We start from the raw sequence: 20,155 nt of genomic DNA on the forward strand, positions 1-20,155 counted from the left end.
CGTTCCTCTGCTTCCTTCACTCTGTCTGTAACTTCTTTAATTAATGTAAATACGTCGTCTATTTTATTTTAGACTCGTGTTTCTGTCCCCTTGATTGCGTTCGTGACATCTGCATCACGAGGGTTAAAGTCAACGTCTTTGTCAAACTCACAATCTCCATCATCGTGTTTCATCAGTGTGTTCAGATTCCAGCTGAGTCTTCAGTGTTTGTTTCCTCCTGTGACGTTTTATTCTTCTCTGCAGGATTCTTCAGACTTTACATAAATGCAAATTTTGTTTGTGACTCATTTTTAAGGGTTTAATTTGACAACTGCAAGACGGTTGCTATCATGCTGACTCTCAGCACCTCTCCAGAACCAGACCAAACCTTTTCTTACAGAATTCCTACAGGAGTTCTAGAGATGTGAAGGATTTAATCAGAACCAGTAGAATAAAAACAGATTTCCAGCAGCACTGAGGAAATCCTGACAGAACCAAACACTTTTCTTAAAGGATCCCTTGATAATTTTAAGAGATTTATGGGAATCTAACAGAATTCTGTGGGAAAAGTTTAAAATCCTGTTGGACTTGTTGATGAAGATCCGGTCCTCTGTTTTCCTGATTCTTGTGTTCTGAGCTCACAGTTCATGTTTCACCTCTCAGACCAGAAGATGAGTGTTTTTGTGGAGGAAGAGGAGGACCAAGCAGAACCTTCAGGATCCATCTGTCTGTCTATGAAGAGTGACCGGTCCATAGATTATCCTCTAGCCTTCAGTACTGAACCTGGATCATCAGACACAAAGTAAGACGACTGTTGTTGTGTTGTATGTTTGATTTTGTGTTTGTGTATTCAGATTTCCACTAAAAAGTCTTTTGTGTCCATAGTTGAGACTTTTCCCGCCTCATGTTCCTCTGTGTGTCTGCTATAAATCTGTAATCTGATCTAAGAGGACAAACAGAAACTTTTAAACCTCCTTTTTATGGACAGCAGCAGCAGTTTGTGTCTGTAGAGCTTCTTAAATCACTTTATTGATGAAGGATTCATGTGATGTGAATAAAAACATGTTGGTGTTTGCAGAGTTCAGTCCAGCAGACAGAGAGCAGAACCTCCAGGATCCATCTGTCCATCTGTGAAGAGTGACCGGTCAAAACAAGATCCTCTATCCTTCAGTGCTGAACCTGGACCCTCAGACACAAAGTAAGAGCACTGAGACGACTCATTCAGTGTTTGCTGGTGATGTTTTGCTGTAGAGTAACATCAGGCTCCAGGACTGAAGAAACACTAACATAAAGTCTTTGAAAGTCTTCTGAACACTAACATGTCTGAACTCAGTCAGATCCTGGAGGACACTAACAAACCTCAGCAGGATGAAATAGATGGTGGAACCATGACGTATGTTTGTAGGCTAGTGTTGTGTTGGTCGCGAACGTGTTGTTCAAATGAACAAAACTTTTGAGTGAACGAAGTGAACGGAATCACTTCAAGAACTGATTCGTTCCTTTCTCAGTTCAGTTGAGCTCAGCAGCGAGCACACCGGCCGGGAGTGGAACTGCCGCGACTCACACAAAGAACTGTGAGGACGTGATTCACGTTCGCGCTGTGATTCGTTCATGATTCACGAAACTACTGCACACAGAGAACTGTCGCTGAGGACATGATGATCCTCGTTCACGTACTGTGCTGAAAGTGGCGCTGTGTGTCAGTCAGTCACTCAGGGCAGAGGAGTTGATTCACGTTCAGTAACCGTACTGCTAAAATTAGCACTATGTTGCTAACATCCGTGTAGCATCATGTTAAGTGATTTTACTGTGTACAGAGGACACTTTAACCATGTAATAATTTTAGTGCATGTATACCACTCAAAGCAGTGCTGCGTCTCCCGCGAATGATTGTGTACTATAGTCCGTGAACGCACCGTCCCTCAGTAAGTGAACGGGAACCTCAGGGCTGATTAATAAACTGAATGACGGATCGTTTGGCTGCTTATCAGTTCAGGGAGTTGGAGAGCACTGAACGATTCGGTGAACGAATCTTTTGAACGAATCATTTTAATGAACGGTTTCTAGAGATTCAGTACAGTAAAAATAACTGCCGTTCCCGTCACTATTGTAGGCTAACCCTGAAGTTAGCATCGCTCTGGCTCCCTCCACAAACAGCCTGTCAGATTTTTGAGTTGGATTTTGGATTATTGCAGAAATAATCTCTGTGACAAACACGAGTTTCTGATACTGACACGTTTTGTTCTGAGAGAAAATCTTCACACATCATTTTCATGACACACTTAATGCTGAATTCAAGATGAAAAGTATCGACACTTTGACTTTTCTCTGTGAGCGTCTGAGCTTCTCAACAGTGTCGACCAAATCTGGATGTTTTTAACAACAATCATCAAATCATTGTAGTTCTAAAGAAATGTGTTCACAGAAGGAGGAAGAGGAGTCATGTCTCTGTGAAGAAGCAGCCCACCTGCTGTGTTTGGTGTCAGGACGTCCTGAAGGATCCGGTCTCTACCAGCTGTGGACACTGGTTCTGCAGACGCTGCATCACCTCATACTGGGACCAGTCTGCTTCACCAGGAGACTCCTCCTGTCCCCAGTGTGGAGGTAAGACCCAGAACAACAGCTGGACTGTGGACAGACAGTCAGAGACAAACTGTACCAAGTCACACTGAACATCTCAACATGTTCAAGACACATTATGTAGAAACTCTCATGTTGTGTGATTTGTCGCCCCCCACAGTTTCTGAGTGCAACACCACTGTAGTAAAAACAAATCCCAGGTGTGTAACAGTTTGTCAGACATAATATAGGTGCTGACTACAAACACAACTCATGACATCATCACAATGTTACGTGTTGAAGTGAACACGTATGTGAGGCTGTGATCCTACAAGTGACAGAGACACCGTTCACCTGTTACAACACACCTGACCATCAACACGACTCTGAAGCTGCTGCTTTAACCTCAAAAGGTTACATCATGTTCCTTTAAACATCTCAGCTTCTACATGTCATTACATTTATTTAGAGACTTCGGAGGCATCCAGACCAAACACCAGGACAAATTACTAGATTGTCTAGATTACACACAAAGTCAATGAAAAGACCCGAAGAGACTCAAACTTTATATATTCTGATACTGATGGATTGTTATTGATCATGAAAATAATCCCAGATTGTCAAATTCTCTCAAACATTTTTCTCTTTTCAGTGAATGTTGGTCTGCAGGAGGTTTTAGATGAACATAAGATCAGTCTGAGGAGGAGATGTGAACGTGTGACTGAAGGAAGTGATGGAACAGGAAGTGATGGAACAGGAAGTGATGGAACAGGAAGTGGAACCCTCCTCAGCAGGATCTACACTGAGCTCTACATCACAGAGGGACAGAGTGAAGAGGTTAATACCCAACATGAGGTGAGGCAGCTTGAGACAGCTTCCAAGAAGAACACCTTCAGTGAAACTCCAATCAGGTGCTGTGACATCTTTAAAGCCTCACCTGACCAACAGAGACACATCAGAGTCGTTCTGACCAACGGCGTCGCCGGAGTTGGAAAAACCTTCTCGGTGCAGAAGTTCACTCTAGACTGGGCAGAGGGCTCCGAAAACCAAGACGTCAGTCTGCTGGTTCTGCTGTCGTTCAGGGAGCTGAACCTGATCAGAGATGAGCAGTACAGTCTTCTCAGGCTGCTCCATGTTTTCCATCCAACATTACAGAAGGTGACAGCAGAGAAGCTCGCTGTCTGTAAACTTCTCTTCATCTTTGACGGCCTGGATGAAAGCAGACTTTCACTGGATTTCAAGAACCATGAGGTCGTGTCTGATGTCACACAGAAGTCATCAGTCAGCGTGCTGCTGACAAACCTCATCCAGGGGAAGCTGCTTCCCTCGGCTCTCGTCTGGATAACTTCCCGACCTGCAGCGGCCAATCAGATCCCTCCTTCATGTGTGGACAGGGTAACAGAAGTACGAGGCTTCACTGACGTCCAGAAGGAGGAGTACTTCAGGAGGAGGTTCAGTGATGAAGATCTGTCCAGCAGAATCATCTCACACATCAAGACCTCCAGGAGCCTCCACATCATGTGTCTGATCCCAGTCTTCTGCTGGATCACTGCTACAGTTCTGGACCACATGTTGACTACAGACCAGAGAGGAGAGCTGCCCAAGAGCCTGACTGACATGTACTCATACTTCCTGCTGGTTCAGACAAAGAGGAAGAAGCAGAAGTACCATGAGGGACGTGAGACGAGTCCACAGGAGCTGACGGAGGCTGACAGGGAAGTTCTTCTGAAGCTGGGGAGGCTGGCGTTTGAACATCTGGAGACAGGAAACATCATGTTCTACCAAGAAGACCTGGAGCGCTGTGGTCTTAATCTCACAGAGGTCTCGGTGTACTCAGGAGTTTGTACAGAGATCTTCAGAAGAGAGAGTGTGATCTTCCAGAAAACAGTCTACTGCTTTGTTCATCTGAGCGTTCAGGAGTTTCTGGCTGCAGTCTACATGTTCCACTGTTACACCAACAGGAACACAAAGGTGGTGGAGGACTTCCTGGGAGGTTGGAGGTATTACAGTTACTCATCTCTGGTTGACTTCTTGAAGAGCGCTATGGAGAAATCCTTGGACAGTAAAAATGGCCACCTGGACCTGTTTGTTCGCTTCCTTCATGGCCTCTCTCTGACGTCCAACCAGAGACGCTTGGCAGGCCTGCTGGGTCAGACAGACAACAGTCCAGAAATTATCCAGAGAGCCATCAACAACCTGAAGGAGATGAACAGTTCTAAGATCTCTCCTGACAGAAGCATCAACATCTTCCACTGTCTGACGGAGATGAACGACCACTCAGTCCATCAGGAGATCCAAGAGTTCCTGAAGTCAGAGAACAGATCAGAGAAGAAACTCTCCGAGATCCACTGCTCAGCTCTTGCCTATATGCTGCAGATGTCAGAGGAGGTTCTGGATGAGTTGGACCTGATGAAGTACAAAACATCTCGACAGGGACAACAGAGACTGATTCCAGCTGTGAGGAACTGTTTAAAGTTTGTGTAAGTCCAAATGTGTTAAACATTATTAAGTGAGGTAAAGCTGAAGCCTTCAGTATTAAAGATCAACACTTTACACACATGAATAATATAAAACCTCAACACTGTACCATCCATCCATCCATCCATTGTCAACCGCTTATCCAGAGTCGGGTCACAGGGGCAGCAGCTTCAGCAGCGAGCCCCAGACTTCTCTTTCCCCGGCCACGTCGGCTAGCTTTGACTGGGGAATCCCCAGACACTCCCAGGCCAGAGAGGAGATGTAATCCCCCCACCTGGTCCTGGGTCTATCCCTAGGTCTCCTCCCAGTTGGACGTGCCAGGAACACCTGGAACATCCCTCCCAGATGGCTGAGCTTCTTACCCTATCTCTAAGGGAGACCCCAGCCACCCTGCGGAGAAAAACCATTTTGGCCGCTTGTACCTGCGATCTTGTTCTGTCGGTCATGACCCATCGCTCTTTGGCCTAGGGTGCTCTGGTACCACGTACACTTATGAGCATCCTTGTGTTCTCACATGGTGTTCATTATAGCTCCAGACGTGGGCCCCGGGCTTCCTCTGGGCAGGGTCTCTAGCCTTACACCTCTATCTTCCATAGGGTCTTTGTGAACCATTCTTAGTCTGGCCCTTCTTAGTCTTAGTTATTACCCATAGAACTATAATAACAAAATGTTTAGTTGTAATTCTTGTGTTTCTGCAGTGGGAGGCATTAAATGAATTAAATGGGAGATGAAAAGCAGATGGAGCGACAGAATAAAATGAATCAAAGATTGAGAAAATACACACAAACACATAAGTGAGGTAAATACATACGAGTGCAGTTCCAACCTACAGTGACTTCACTGTTCACAGATCATCATGTGAACATTACCCTATCTCTAAGGGAGACCCCAGCCACCCTGCGGAGAAAAACCATTTTGGCCGCTTGTACCTGCGATCTTGTTCTGTCGGTCATGACCCATCGCTCTTGACCATAGGTGAGAGTAGGGACAAAGACTGACCGGTAGATCGAGAGCTTTGCCTCCCGGCTCAGCTCCCTTTTTGTCATAACTGTGTGGTGAAGCACATGCAACACCGCACCTACTGCTCCAACTGTCCGGTCGATCTCACGCCCCATCATCCCCTTACTCGTGAACAAAACCCTGAGGTACTTAAACTCTTAACTCATTCCCCACTTGGAGTAGGCAATCCACTGAGAACCATGGCCTCAGATTTAGAGGTGCTGATCCTTATCCCTGCCGCTTCAAACTCAGCTGCGAATGGATCCAGTGAGCGTTGTAGATCTAAAGCCAATGGTGCCATCAAGACCGCATCATCTGCAAAAAGCAGTGACGTGATCTTCAGGTCACCAACCTGTAACCCCTCCACCCCACGACTGCGCCTCGAAATCCTGTCCATGTATATCACAAACAGGATTGGGGACAAGTCACAGCCCTGGCGGAGGCCAACACCCACTTGGAACAAGTCCGACTTACTTCCGAGTACACATATAGGGATTGGATGGCCCTGAGAAGGGACCCCCTCACCCCATACTCCCGCAGCACCTCTCACAGAACATCCCTGGGGACTTGATCGTACGCCTTTTCCAGATCCACAAAACACATGTGGACTGGGAGATTGGACTCCCAGGCCCCCTCCAGGATCCCTGCAAGAGTAAAGAGCTGGTCCATTGTTCCACGACCAGGACGGAATACATATTGTTCCTCTTCAATCTGTGGTTTGACAATCGGACCCCCCTTTCCAGCACCTTGGAGTAGACTTTCCCAGAAAGGCTGAGTAGGGTGATACCTCTGTAATTGGCACACATCCTCTGGTCCCCCTTCTTAAAGAGAGAGACCACCACATCTGTTTGCCATTCCTTCAGCACCGTCCCCGACCCTCATGCAATGTTGAAGAGGTATGTCAACCAAGACCCCTCAACACCCAGAGCCTTCAGCATTTCTGGTGGTATCTCATCGATCCCTGGGGCTTTGCCACTGTGGAGTTGTTTGACTACCGCAGTGACTTCACCCAGGGATATCACGGATCATACCCCGTCATCCTCCAGCTCTGTCTCTGCTACAGAGGGTGGCTGAGTGGGATTGAGGAGGTCACCATTCAGGTTTGATTTCCCCATCTTCCACAGGGATGCTAGAGAAGCTTCTTCGGAGGTAGGAGCTGAAGGCCTCTCGGATGGGGCCTCCCCCAGACGTTCCCAGCTTACCCGCACTACTCGTTTGGGCTTACCAGATCTGTACAGGGGTTTCCCCTGCCACCGAAGCCAACTCACCACCAGGTGGTGATCAATTGACAGCTTTGCCTCTCTCTTCACCCGAGTGTCCAAAACACATGGCCTCAGATCAGATGATACGATCACAAAATTGATCATTGAACTTTGGCCTAGGGTGCTCTGGTACCACGTACACTTATGAGCATCCTTGTGTTCTCACATGGTGTTCATTATAGCTCCGGACGTGGGTCCCGGGCTTCCTCTGGGCAGGGTCTCTAGCCTTACACCTCTATCTTCCATAGGGTCTTTGTGAACCATTCTTAGTCTGGCCCTTCTTAGTCTTAGTTATTACCCATAGAACTATAATAACAAAATGTTTAGTTGTAATTCTTGTGTTTCTGCAGTGGGAGGCATTAAATGAATTAAATGGGAGATGAAAAGCAGATGGAGCGACAGAATAAAATGAATCAAAGATTGAGAAAATACACACAAACACATAAGTGAGGTAAATACATACGAGTGCAGTTCCAACCTACAGTGACTTCACTGTTTACAGATCATCATGTGAACATGAAGCTGAACCAATATAAATCACAGCACCCTGTAAACTAACATCTGACGTTTACATCTCACTTATTTTGACACTTTTGTCAACTGTCATTTCTGCTTCATTATTTCCCTCAAGGACACTTCAACATTTGCTGTTTATTTATATGGCACTTTAAAAGCACTCACATCAGTTTGTTGGACACAAATAAAACAGCACAACAATGAAAGAGTCACAAGAAAAGTATTACAGGAACAATTACAAATATAAATATAAAGACAGCAGGATGAAGAAAACGGACAAACGCAAACAAAAATAAAAGAAAGATGAAATCATCAGAATCAGCTGTTAAAAGCCGTTTTATACAGGTGTGTTTTGACGGGGATTTAAAATGGGCCACTGATTCAGCTCAGCTGATCTCCTCAGGCAGGTCAAAGTCTGGAGGCTCATGTGGAGCCGAGGAGCTCAAGTTTCAAACTACAAACCTTGTGATCGGTGACTGACTAGCTCAGGCCGAACAGCTGACCAGCTGAGCTGCAGCTGCTCATGTTCATGTGCTTTGTGATGCAAAATGTATAGAGTGTTTTCATTGTAAAGAGTCAGGTTTTGTCTGATTTAAATGTTTTATTATCTGTATTCACAGACTTTATAGCTGTGGACTCTCAGAGACTCACTGTGAAGTCGTCGCCTCAGCTTTGAAGTCCAACCCCTCACATCTGACACATCTGGACCTGAGTCACAACAGCCTGAATGATTCAGCAGTGAAGCGTCTGTGTTCTGGACTGGAGAGTCCAAACTGTCGACTGGAGACTCTGAAGTCAGTTCATGTGTTTTTCTCTGTGTTTATTAAATTCAAATCTAGAACACAAACACACACACACACACACACACACAGCTCAGTGCACGTCTGATCAGTGATGAAGATGCTGTGTGTTGATGGAGATGACAGTGGTGATGAAGATGTGTGCTTTGATTACAGCTTTCTACGTGTGTAGCGTAGTCTGCAGCGTACAGAAGCAGGATGTTGGATTCACTTCTGTTTGCAAATCCACTGAACTGGTTTTCTTCAAGAGCTGTTGGCTTGGATATTTGTAGAAAGAAGTTCAGTGGTACGACGTGTTGTCTGAACACATCTGGAGCTCAAAGTGTTCACAGCTGTTCCAAACAGCCAAAGGTGGAGTGAAGAGCTGCTGGAGACACAACAATGGTTTAAATATGGGGAAGACGTGTCACATGTTCAGACAGTCTCTGCTGAAGACGTTCATAGTGTTTCACTCAGCTGTTCATATGAACAGTGACAGAAATAGTTGTGTAACAAATGAACAAAGGGCTGAGAGAGAAGTTCAAACCCCGCCTCCTTTCTCACCTCCACTCAGGTGACCAATCACACAGTGAGGTGTGTGTTAATGTTGGATTGTTGGTTTTAAAGTGACAGACACTGTTGGACACAGAGCGTCCTAATGTGACATCAGAAAGGTGTGGCCCCACTCACATTTAAATCTGTCAATAGAAAGTGTTGAATCTTTGAAAAAGGAGCTTTGATGATGTTAAAGTCACGCTGGACAAAAGACAAATGGATGTAATTTAATGTCATCTCTGATTGATCACACTGCATGTGTTGACTGTGTGTGTTGACAAACTTTAGAACATTGAAGATATTACACTGCTGATTATTTCGCACATGTTGTTGTTTTCACATATTTAAATCACATTTTAATATGTATTTCAAATCTTTGTTCACACTTTCACAATATTATTCCAAACTTTGTGAATCTTAGTGTTCATGTCATCAGGTCTGAAGGGGATCTGACCTCACAGATCTGATGCAGATTGACTCTGAGCGTCTTGTTCAGCTTCATATTTAAAACAGATCTAATAAAACATTAAACATTCATCACTGGTTGATTCTCTCTGAAACTCATCATTTGATTGCTTCGTGCTTCTGTGTATAAAAACAGAAACCAGTGTTTTCTTCTCTGTCAGACAATAACAAACACGTTTGTTCAGAACATTTATGATGATGTGATGTTTATACTGACTGAAATGTTTAAACTCAGCATGATTTTGATCTGAAACAGTAGAATCAAAACTTCAGTCAGTTTCTGTTTGGCTGCACAACATGAGTTTGTATAAATGGAGCCTCTGCTGGAGCTGCAGAGCTTAAGAGGTGGAGTCACTACATCTTTTTTTTTTTTTTTTAAGTATTTTTTTGGCCTTTTATGGCTTCATTGATAGTGCAGCTGAAGATGGTGACAGGAAACAGGGTGAGAGAGAGGAGGAATGACACGCAGCAAAGGGACCCAGGCCGGGAGTCAAACCCGGCTCCGCTGCAGAGCTTCAGCACATGGGACGCCCGCTCTCCTGACTGAGCAAAACGGCGCTCAGGAGTCACTATGTCTTTATTGAAGCAGCAGCACGTTGTCATTAATATTAATGAGAGCTCTGTTTCACTTTGTGTATCTGACAGTTTTGGATCTGCAGCCTGTTGGGTTCAGGTGTTTGGAGCTTCATTTTCTAAATTTGAACATTGTCTTCTAAACTCACTCCATTTATTCTTTATTCAGATTGAGGAACTGCAGTTTGTCAGAGATCAGCTGTGATTCTCTGGCCTCGTCTCTGAAGTCCAACATCTCCCATCTCAGAGAGCTGGACCTGAGTGCCAACACGCTGCAGGATTCAGGAGTGAAGCTGCTGTGTTCTGGACTGGAGATTCCAAACTGTCAACTGGAGACTCTGAGGTCAGTTCATGTTTTTTTTCTCTTTGTTTATTGAATTTAAATCTAGATCAGAAGTTTTGAATTTCCTTCAGTATACACACACACACACACACACACACACACACACACACACACTATAATTGTAGTTATTAATGTGTGTTGATGGGTGAATGTCGTGTTGACAGAATGATGTCATCATGATGAATCTCACATATGATGTTTGTCAGTTTAAAAGAAACATTTTCTCAAGAGAGTCTCAGTTTGTCCTACAACTACTAAAATATGAGACTGTGAAAATATGTGATTATAAAGATGACATAGCCAACAGTCGTTAAGTGACGACTTACTGAAACCTTGTAGAGCTGACTCTACAGCTGACTGACTGAAAACCTTGTAGAGTCGTCCTGAATATCAGCAGCCTACAGAACTGGCCAACTCTCCTTTCACATAACTGCAGCTGTCAGTATGACCACAACTTCTTCTGTGTGGAGGCGGAGGCCATGTTGGTGTTTGTGACGTATGTTGAGTGAGACGAAGTAGTTCACTGAGCGGTTTAACACAAAACTACATGTTACTTTATTTACCCCAAACAGACACTTCCTTGACTGAAATCAGGTCCCATGAGGTCCACCTGAAGGGGCGGGACTTCCCCTCCCTATAGAGAGGTGTAGTCTGCAGTTCTAAAGCCAGAAATCTGTTAGCATGTTAGCATGTTAGCACATCCTGTTCCCTCTCAAAGTCTGTGAGTTTGTTGAATGTGTTTCCAGTTAAATGTGTAAAATAAGGTGTGTGGTCACCACAGGCTGAACATATTTACACGTTTTATTCATCATTAAATGTCCCACAGTTTAATTCTGAAGCTCTTCATGTGTTAAAAACAGTTAGCGGTTGCTAACAAGTGTCTAAATAAGACTACAGAGGTTGTCGGGGACATTAAACGTCCTCACAGCCTCTTTCCAGGCGCACTTTAGTTACACACTATTCTAACTGCTGGGAATTAAACAGTCCTGAATTGAAATATCAATGTATGGTAGATAAGATCTCAGGATGAGAGAGGAGGGGAGATTCCCCTTCACCTGAGGTGTGGGGAGGTGTCAGGGATAGAACAGGTGAGGAGTTCACATGAGGATGATAACAGAAGGCAGCTCGGATGACACTTATTGTCCAGTAAAACATCAGAGGGTCACTTGCCTTGGGGAAGGCATGGGTAACACCTGTCATAAAGTATGTAACCACTGTTCTGCTGTATACAAGTCAAGACAATGTGGAAGACTGCAGAGAACACTGTGGCTCTTCTCTCCATGCTGCATGTATTAAAGACAAACTGTCTCCTGTGTTTATCTGATCGGCTTTTCTGATTGGCCCTTTTAGAGACCACCCATCAAACTATTCAGAACCAATATCGTCTGATAACAATCGGAGCGCCCTTAATTAGGACACAGTGATGTTGAGCTGCACATTTAAACCTGAATACATCTGATTGGATTATAAATGGATTTTTATCTTCATCATTTATTCTTTATTCAGATTGGAGAGCTGCAGGTTGTCAAAGATCGGCTGTGATTCTCTTGCCTCAGCTCTGAAGTCCAACCCCTCCCATCTGAGAGAGCTGGACCTGAGAGGAAACGACCTGCAGGATTCAGAAGTAAAGCTGCTGTCTGATCTGAAGGACAGTCCACACTGTAGACTGGAGACTCTGAGGTCAGTACAGGGTTGGAGTCAGTCCACGCTGGTTTCAGCAGTATTGTTCTGAACACAGTCAGTATCAAGTGAAGCTGTGAGAAGAGAACTGTGACAGGCTTCATGATTGGACAGAAAGACGCAGAGAGAACAGTCAGCCAATCAGACGAGCCAGAAGCTTGTTGTGATCTCGTGTTGAGTTGATGTGAAGACGACTGTTGTTGTTGTGTTCATGTCTACAGGAAGTGAAGCTGGATTACAGCTGACAGCATCACAGGATGTGTAGAGACAGTCGTCCTCATTCATCACGTGTGATCTCTCTAAAACACTAAAGAACTGATCAGCTGATCTGTGTCACAGCTCTCAGGCCTACGGTGGCCCTGAAGGTCAAAACACAGCAACATTTCACAAAACATCAGACTGTCGACAGGGACTCAGGTTCTGTCCAATTACAACCAAGAACGCTGTTCCACCTTTTCTGTTGATGTATTTTGACCTTCAGGGCCACCGTACAGATCAGTGTGACTGAAGCACTGCTCTGATTTGAGAGAATCATCATTACATTTAGTAACCATGCAGTGTTTGTACAGAGCAGAAGCTGTGCTGAAGTCCAGTAACCACAGCTGATGTTTGACTGTCAGTCTGTGTATGAACATGTAGGAGCTTTAACATCATATATTCATCTGTCCATCTGTCTTTTGTTTGCTCCACATGTTTTACAACAGACTCCATATTTACATATTTGTAATGTTTCAAAGCAGATGAAATATTCAGGTGTGACTGAGACTCTGGTGTTTAACAGCTGTCAATCATCATTAAAGTGTTTCTGCAGCTATGATGCGTTCGGGGACTCTCTGCAGTTTATTTCACTGTGTACTTGAGTGAAACCTGCAGAGTAAACCTGTGAGCTTCACTCCAACACGTTAACATGAAGCTGAAAGGAAGCTGGCTACACTACACAGCCGCTCCACTTGTGGTCTGAACAGGACTGAAGTCCTGCTGGTCTTTATATCACTGACTGACAGCTGATGGAGGGAGTCTCTGGAAACACTCATGTATCACTTCTGCTCTCTCTCATTCTCTCATCAGGTGGTCGTGATGAAAGGTGGAGGTGTTGAGAGGATCAGCTGTGTCCTGATGATCCAGAGAGGTTGAAGCAGCACCATCAGCTGGTGGGTGGAGAGGCTCTGACTGGGCCGTGTTACTGAGAGGTGGAGTGGAGAGGAGAGCTTCATCCAGCAGTGACTGACGGACCAATCACAACAAGTGGAGATGACTGTCAGTGCTGCAGTCTGAACTGCTCTGTTTTCTGTCTCTGATTCTCTGATATCCTGAACACACAGTGACTCTGCAGGTTTGTTCTGTTCTGACAACAGAACTGGACGTTATTGATGCACCAGAACACCAGCATATCATCGGCATGGACCCCTAAAGGCTTCAGTCTGAAACAGAACATCAACATATGTGCTAATATGACGGGCCGATAAGACGATACTGTCATTACACAAATCTTTATCTTTATCTTTTATTTGGATCTCCATTAGCTTTGGCAAAGCCATTGCTATTCTTCCTGGAGTCCATACCCAACACCATAATCTTTTCACTGCAGTGCACAAACACACACACACACAAAAACAAAACAAAACAATAATAACTATAATGATAAATAAATAAAAAATAACAACAACAACAAGAACAACAATAATAATAATAAAGAAAATAAATAAATAAATACATTACAAATTGATTGTACCAATTAGCCTCCACTTAACATCAACAGAACAGACACCGAGAGCTGTTTGGCTAACAAATGCTCTTTAAATCTGTATTTGTTGTTCTCTTGAATAATATGTCCTGGCAGAGCATTCCATAAAACCATGGCTCTGTACATTACTGTACTTTTCATCTTGTTTGTTTTCACTTTAGGCAGAATCAATCTACCTTCCGTAGCGTGCCTCGTATTATAACCATGTTCATCCGAACTGAAAAACAGACATTTGTATAACACCCTTGGCAGTTTAGATGTAGATATTTTTCTAATAAAAGTAAGTAATGAGACAATAAATCTGTTCTTTACATTCAACCAAGCAAGACAATTATGCATTTTACTGACATTAGTTCGATATGGACAACAAAGTAAACATCGTGCTGCCTTATTCTGAGCTGTTTGCAGTATGTTAGTAGATGATGTGGCAGCACACGACCAAACCTCTGAGCAATAATCTAGGTGTGATAACGCAAGGCTTTTGATGACACTTCTCCTTACGTTTAAAGGTAGAAGATCCCAGCATCTCCTTATGGTCGAAAGGCTCTTGCCCATTTTATTTATTACTTTCTCAATGTGTTTAGACCATGTTAACTTATTGTCAAATATTATGCCTAGAATTTTGGTTTCTCGCACTTGTTCTACAGCCACATCATTTACATATAGCCTCAGTTTCGTTAACAGTTTTTGTCCCTAATACAATGCTATTTGTTTTAGCGGTGTTAAGAACTAATTTATTGTTGGTTATCCATGTCACCACTGCTTGAAGTTCCTGATTTAAAACACTACTAAGTACATCAATTGTGGGTTTTGGTATATATATTGTCGAGTCATCTGCATACATTGAAATTTTAGCGGCCTTTAGGGTCAGTGGTAAGTCGTTAGTAAATATCGAATATAATAATGGACCAAAACTACTTCCCTTTGGGACTCCACAATCAATTACTTTTAGTTCAGACAAACTTCCATTAAATAGAACTGTCTGTTTCCTGTTTTTGAAATAGCTCTCAAGCCAGCGGGTTGCAGTCGAACTAAAACCATAACAAGCTAATTTCTGTAACAACAAATTATGACGACTAGCTTTCTTCCTTTGCCCAGTGAATGTGCACATTTTGAAAAGCATTGTGTGTCTGCATGTGTCAGGGCTCCATCACGTTAGCAGGGAACAAAATAATATGTTAATGTCATTATAAGAGAGACTTGATGTTATCTGCAGTCAAAAGGGGAAATATGTTCATCTACCAGCATCAACAATCAACTGAAATGAGTTGTAAAATATCAGCAAAGATCCAATATGATATGATATTAATAAAGTGAAATAGTCGAGCTCAGACTGCTGTGAACTACTTTGACAAATAAGCATCATAAAATGAAAAGTATGTTACAAAGTATTTTTTATTTAAACATGGTCAGACCAGTGAACAGGAGAGAATGTGCAGCGGTTTGTGATCCAGTATGAACTTTGTCTCACAGGACTGAGATGCTTCCTGCTTCTTTACATTCAGCAGCTTCTATTGAGGTTTCCAGCAGATGTTGTGATCAATTATCACACCCATAAATGTATTTACGTCCACTCTTTCAATATTCACACCACCCATCTTCATCTCTACTTGAGTATTTTATTAAGTTTCCAGACAACTTGATCTTCTTTCTAACCCTAACCCTGTCAAAGCACCTTTTTAATTTGCTCATTTCAGATGTGATCAACTTCAGGAAAAGTTGCAAATCCAAAACATATTTGTGTCGTCTGCAAATAACACAAACTTTCCTAATGTTGCTGTTTGACGTGTCACTAATGTCAGTGTGAAGAAAAGTGGCCCCAACACTGACCCCCTGTGGGCTCCACAAGCACTGTCCAAACAGGACCACTGTCCTTACCCATCTTCAGACTGCTGCCTGTTATCTAGAGAGCTTTTCAACCGGGTCAGAACCACCCCTCTGGTACCACACCGCTCACCTTTGTTAATCCATCTGTCATGATGGATCGCATCATGCTTTCTTCAGATCAATAAATACCCAGCTGCATATTTCTTTTGGTCTCAGCAGCTTGTGGTTTCTTCAGTATTTCAGTGACTGCTGAAGATGTTGATCTGTTGGATCTGAATCCGTATCGACTGTCAGTCAGTAAATTGTATTTATTGATGAATTTGTTGTCTGTCAACAAAGAGTTTTTATAAGATTCAGTACAGTTGTGGCAGCAGAGAAACAGGCCTGTAATCTGTGAAGTGGTGTTTGTCTCGAGTTCTGTGCAGCGCTGTGACTTCTGTTAGCTTCATTTTACTGGGAATTGACCAGTTTGGAGTGTGTCAGAAAAGGTGAGATACATTTACTCCTGCCTCGTCAAATGTTTTTTATTAGAGCACGTTGTTATACAGATACATATTTAAACAAGATATTCACCCTATTCACACACACACACACACACACACACTTACGTGCTTGCATGTGTGTGTGTCTGTGTGTGTCAGACAGAGTGTTTGTTACTTCCTGTTCTCTCTTCCTGCATCACTCTTGAACAAACCTGTTTCCTGATTCTTGTGCTCTGAGCTCACAGTTCATGTTTCATCTCTCAGACCTGAAGATGAATGTTTGTGTGGAGGAAGAGGAGGACCGAGCAGAACCTCCAGAATCCATCTGTCGGTCTGTGAACAGTGACCAGTCCAGAGATGAACCTCCAGCCCTCAGTACTGAACCTGGACCATCAGACACAAAGTAAGATGACTGATACTAACTCATTTACATGACTCACGTTTCAGTGATGATGATTTTTGTGTAGTTGATTTTGTGTTTATGTATTCAGATTTCCACTACAATGTCTTTTGTGTCCATAGTTCAGACTTTTCCCGCCTCATGTTCCTCTGTGTGTCTGCTATCTGTGATCTGATCTTAGATCAGACAAAGAGTTGGATTTTGGATTACTGCAGAAAATAATCTCTGTGACAAATACGAGTTTCTGATACTGACACGTTTTGTTCTGAGAGATAATCTTTACACATCATTTTCATGACACACTTAATGCTGAATTCAAGATGAAAAGTATCGACACTTTGACTTTTCTCTGTGAGCGTCTGAGCTTCTCAACAGTGTCGACCAAATCTGGATGTTTTTTTTAACAACAATCATCAAATCATTGTAGTTCTAAAGAAATGTGTTCACAGAGAGAGGAAGGGGAGTCATGTCTCTGTGAAGAAGCAGCCCACCTGCTGTGTTTGGTGTCAGGACGTCCTGAAGGATCCGGTCTCTACCAGCTGTGGACACTGGTTCTGCAGACGCTGCATCACCTCATACTGGGACCAGTCTGCTTCACCAGGAGACTCCTCCTGTCCCCAGTGTGGAGGTAAGACCCAGAACAACAGCTGGACTGTGGACAGACAGTCAGAGACAAACTGTACCAAGTCACACTGAACATCTCAACATGTTAAAGCCACATTATGGAGAAATTCTCATGTTGTGTGATTTGAAAAAGTTACATCATGTTGCTTTACACATCTCATCTACTACATGTCATTACATTTATTTAGAGACTTCGGAGGCATTCAGACCAAACACCAGGACAAATGACTAGATTGTCTAGATCAGTGGTTTGTCAACTGGCGGGTTGTGACCCAAAAGTGGATCGCGGGCCTTTGCCTGGGCAAAAAAAGTGTTAAGGAAAAAATCCTGTGCTTTTATTTTGAAGAGGATTTTTTTATCCAGTGGAGTGCCGTCTATTCACACTCCTTAACAGTAGGTATCGATAATGCCCTGTAATGCTAATTGATTCCCACCATTTCACAGCACAGAAGAAGACTCACAACGCTTGTTTTTAAATTCTAATTGAGGATGTTGAAACGTAAATATGACTCTGAATATATGAAATATGGATTTTCCTACACTGAGGACAACAGAGGACAAAAACCTGTGTGTTTTTTGCTTGCGAGGTGTTGGCACAAGAAAGCATGAAGCCTTCAAAACTGAAGAACCAAACAAGATAAATCTGTTGAGTACTTTCAAAGACGACTTCAAGACCTGAGGACATCACAAAAGTGTCTTACTTCTTCGTGCTCCAAGCAAGACCGTGCATCTTACCAGGTGGCTCATCAATCAAGTTTGTTTATTAGCATAAAACCCCTTGAGATGTACCATCTCATTTTGGAGGGGATCCCAACATGCAACACAATAACTACATTACAGAGACCTGACATAAAAAAATATATATATATATTAAATAGATAAAAATAGAAATAATAAAAAACATAAAAATAAAGTAAAATGAAAATACAATTATAAATAAGACAAGGTACATCCAACAAGCAAAAACAAAACAAAAGACAAACCACATACATCAAAACATCACTACCAGTAGGTGGCCAAAATGACCAACAATAAATAGAAAGTGTGAGTGGATCACCAAATACAATCAATTATAAACATTATCTAAACAGTAAGCATAGACAGTGACAGTTTCATTGATAACAAGAGCAGTCCATCTTAAAGTGAGAAGACAGGGCATGCTTGAACATACCTAGTATAGAAATGGATCCAATATCAACAGGTAAATTATTCCAATCTGCCAGGGCTTTAAACTTACAAGCTCTTTTGCCAATTATTTTCTTAGCACGAGGGACATAGAAATAGAGCTGAGCAGAGTGCCGGACTTGGAAATCTGAAGTAAAAGGTACCAGATACTGATGTTAATAAGGAGGATAATTGAAATAGATATTTAAATATAAGTTGAGGGCAAGGCAAGGCAAGTTTATTTGTATAGCACAATTCAGACACAAGGCAACTCAAAGTGCTTTACAGGCACACACAAATTACATTAAAAGACATAAAAATTGCATTAAAACATTTTTAAAATAGCATTTTAAAACCAGTAAAAACATTAAGAAACAAACATCAAAACAAGTAGGCTGAAATAGAAAAGCTTTAAAAGAAACAAGACTGTAAAGTCAGAGTCATAATGCAGTTCAAAGACTTGAATTGAAGCACATTCACTGGCACGTTCACTGAAACCTGTGAATGTGTCTTCTTACGTTTAGAGATGGCCAATTAAATCTCTCATACATTGTACAGTGGTGAGTGAGAAAAGAACAACCAATCCTAATCTGCAGTGAGTCTTGCTCAGTTAAAGAAGCCCCACACCATTGCAGAGGACCTTTACTTACCTGCAGCCATGGACATGGTCAGAGAGGTGTTGGATCAATCCGCAGGGTCCCTTTAAACGCCGGGTGCAGGTGTACATTTTGATATATAACTGCCGCTTCCAAATAAATGCCGGGCTAATTTATTTATTTATTTTTTTAAATCAAGAAGACGTGACCACTGACACTGCACGTTTTTCTTCTTCGCCTTTTTCACATATTGTGCTGCTTTCTGTCAGTCAGTATCACACTGATGATCGCCATGGCTCCGGTGCAGCAAAAAAATAAAAAGTATGACTTGAAATTCAAACTTTCTGTCATAAAATATACAGAGGAAAACTCGGGAGAAGCAGCTGCTAGACGTTTCTCTGTCGACCCCAAGAGAGTGAGAGATTGGCTAAAAAATCAAACTGAGCTTCAGCGTCTGTCCGAGGAGTAGGGGTGGGCGATACTGCAAATTTTGGTATCGATCCGATACCAAGTAATTACAGGGCCAGAATTGCTGATACTGATACTGATACTGATATGAAAACAATTACTGATCATTGAATGATTTTGTACTTTTGCCTTTACTGAGTTGATCATGATTATGATAATAATAAAACACAGGACAAAGATTTTAGCCAATAAGAAAATAATATTTAACATAATTAAATCTATAACCTATCTGCATGTAGCGTAAATAGGAATACTAATGTTCCTTCAACAGCTACAAAAGGGTTATTATACTCTGCCATATTCATACTTCAAGTTTGAGATAGGATGACTAAATTATATATAATTTATAATTATATTATATACTAAAGTATATCTATTTGAGTTCCAGTAAAACAATTAAGATTTATTTCAACTGTCTGAATATATGATAATAGTTTAATCACCCTGCTAAAATTACATCGCTGACTAGCACTTACACTAACAACATTAATTAATGCTGGAAATAACTTTCACTTCTAGAAATTGCTACCTGGATATTGTTGAGGTTTTTGTTGAAAGGCCTCTGACAGTGACATCTGTCTTTGTGCCAGGGGTCTGGTTCGGGTTTGGGGAGCTCCCTCCTCCTCCTCCCTCCGTTTGCTTTGCAGCTAAGCGTTAACTTT

General features: G+C 42.6%; 1 protein-coding gene across 1 annotated transcript in view; it reads left to right on the forward strand.

Annotated features, from left to right (window-relative positions):
• LOC115586540 (NACHT, LRR and PYD domains-containing protein 12-like) overlaps positions 1-13,599 on the forward strand; it is an 83,272-nt gene extending 69,673 nt beyond the window's left edge. Inside the window, exons 9-12 of the mRNA XM_030425683.1 lie at positions 8,414-8,587; positions 10,335-10,508; positions 12,015-12,172; positions 13,544-13,599. Of these exons, the coding sequence (XP_030281543.1) occupies positions 8,414-8,587; positions 10,335-10,508; positions 12,015-12,172; positions 13,544-13,599 (562 nt within the window). The remainder of the gene's footprint in view (positions 1-8,413; positions 8,588-10,334; positions 10,509-12,014; positions 12,173-13,543) is intronic.
• Positions 13,600-20,155: the final 6,556 nt, after the last annotated feature.

The sequence above is a fragment of the Sparus aurata genome, chromosome 8 (assembly GCF_900880675.1).
Source record: "Sparus aurata chromosome 8, fSpaAur1.1, whole genome shotgun sequence".
Lineage (NCBI taxonomy): Eukaryota > Metazoa > Chordata > Actinopteri > Spariformes > Sparidae > Sparus > Sparus aurata.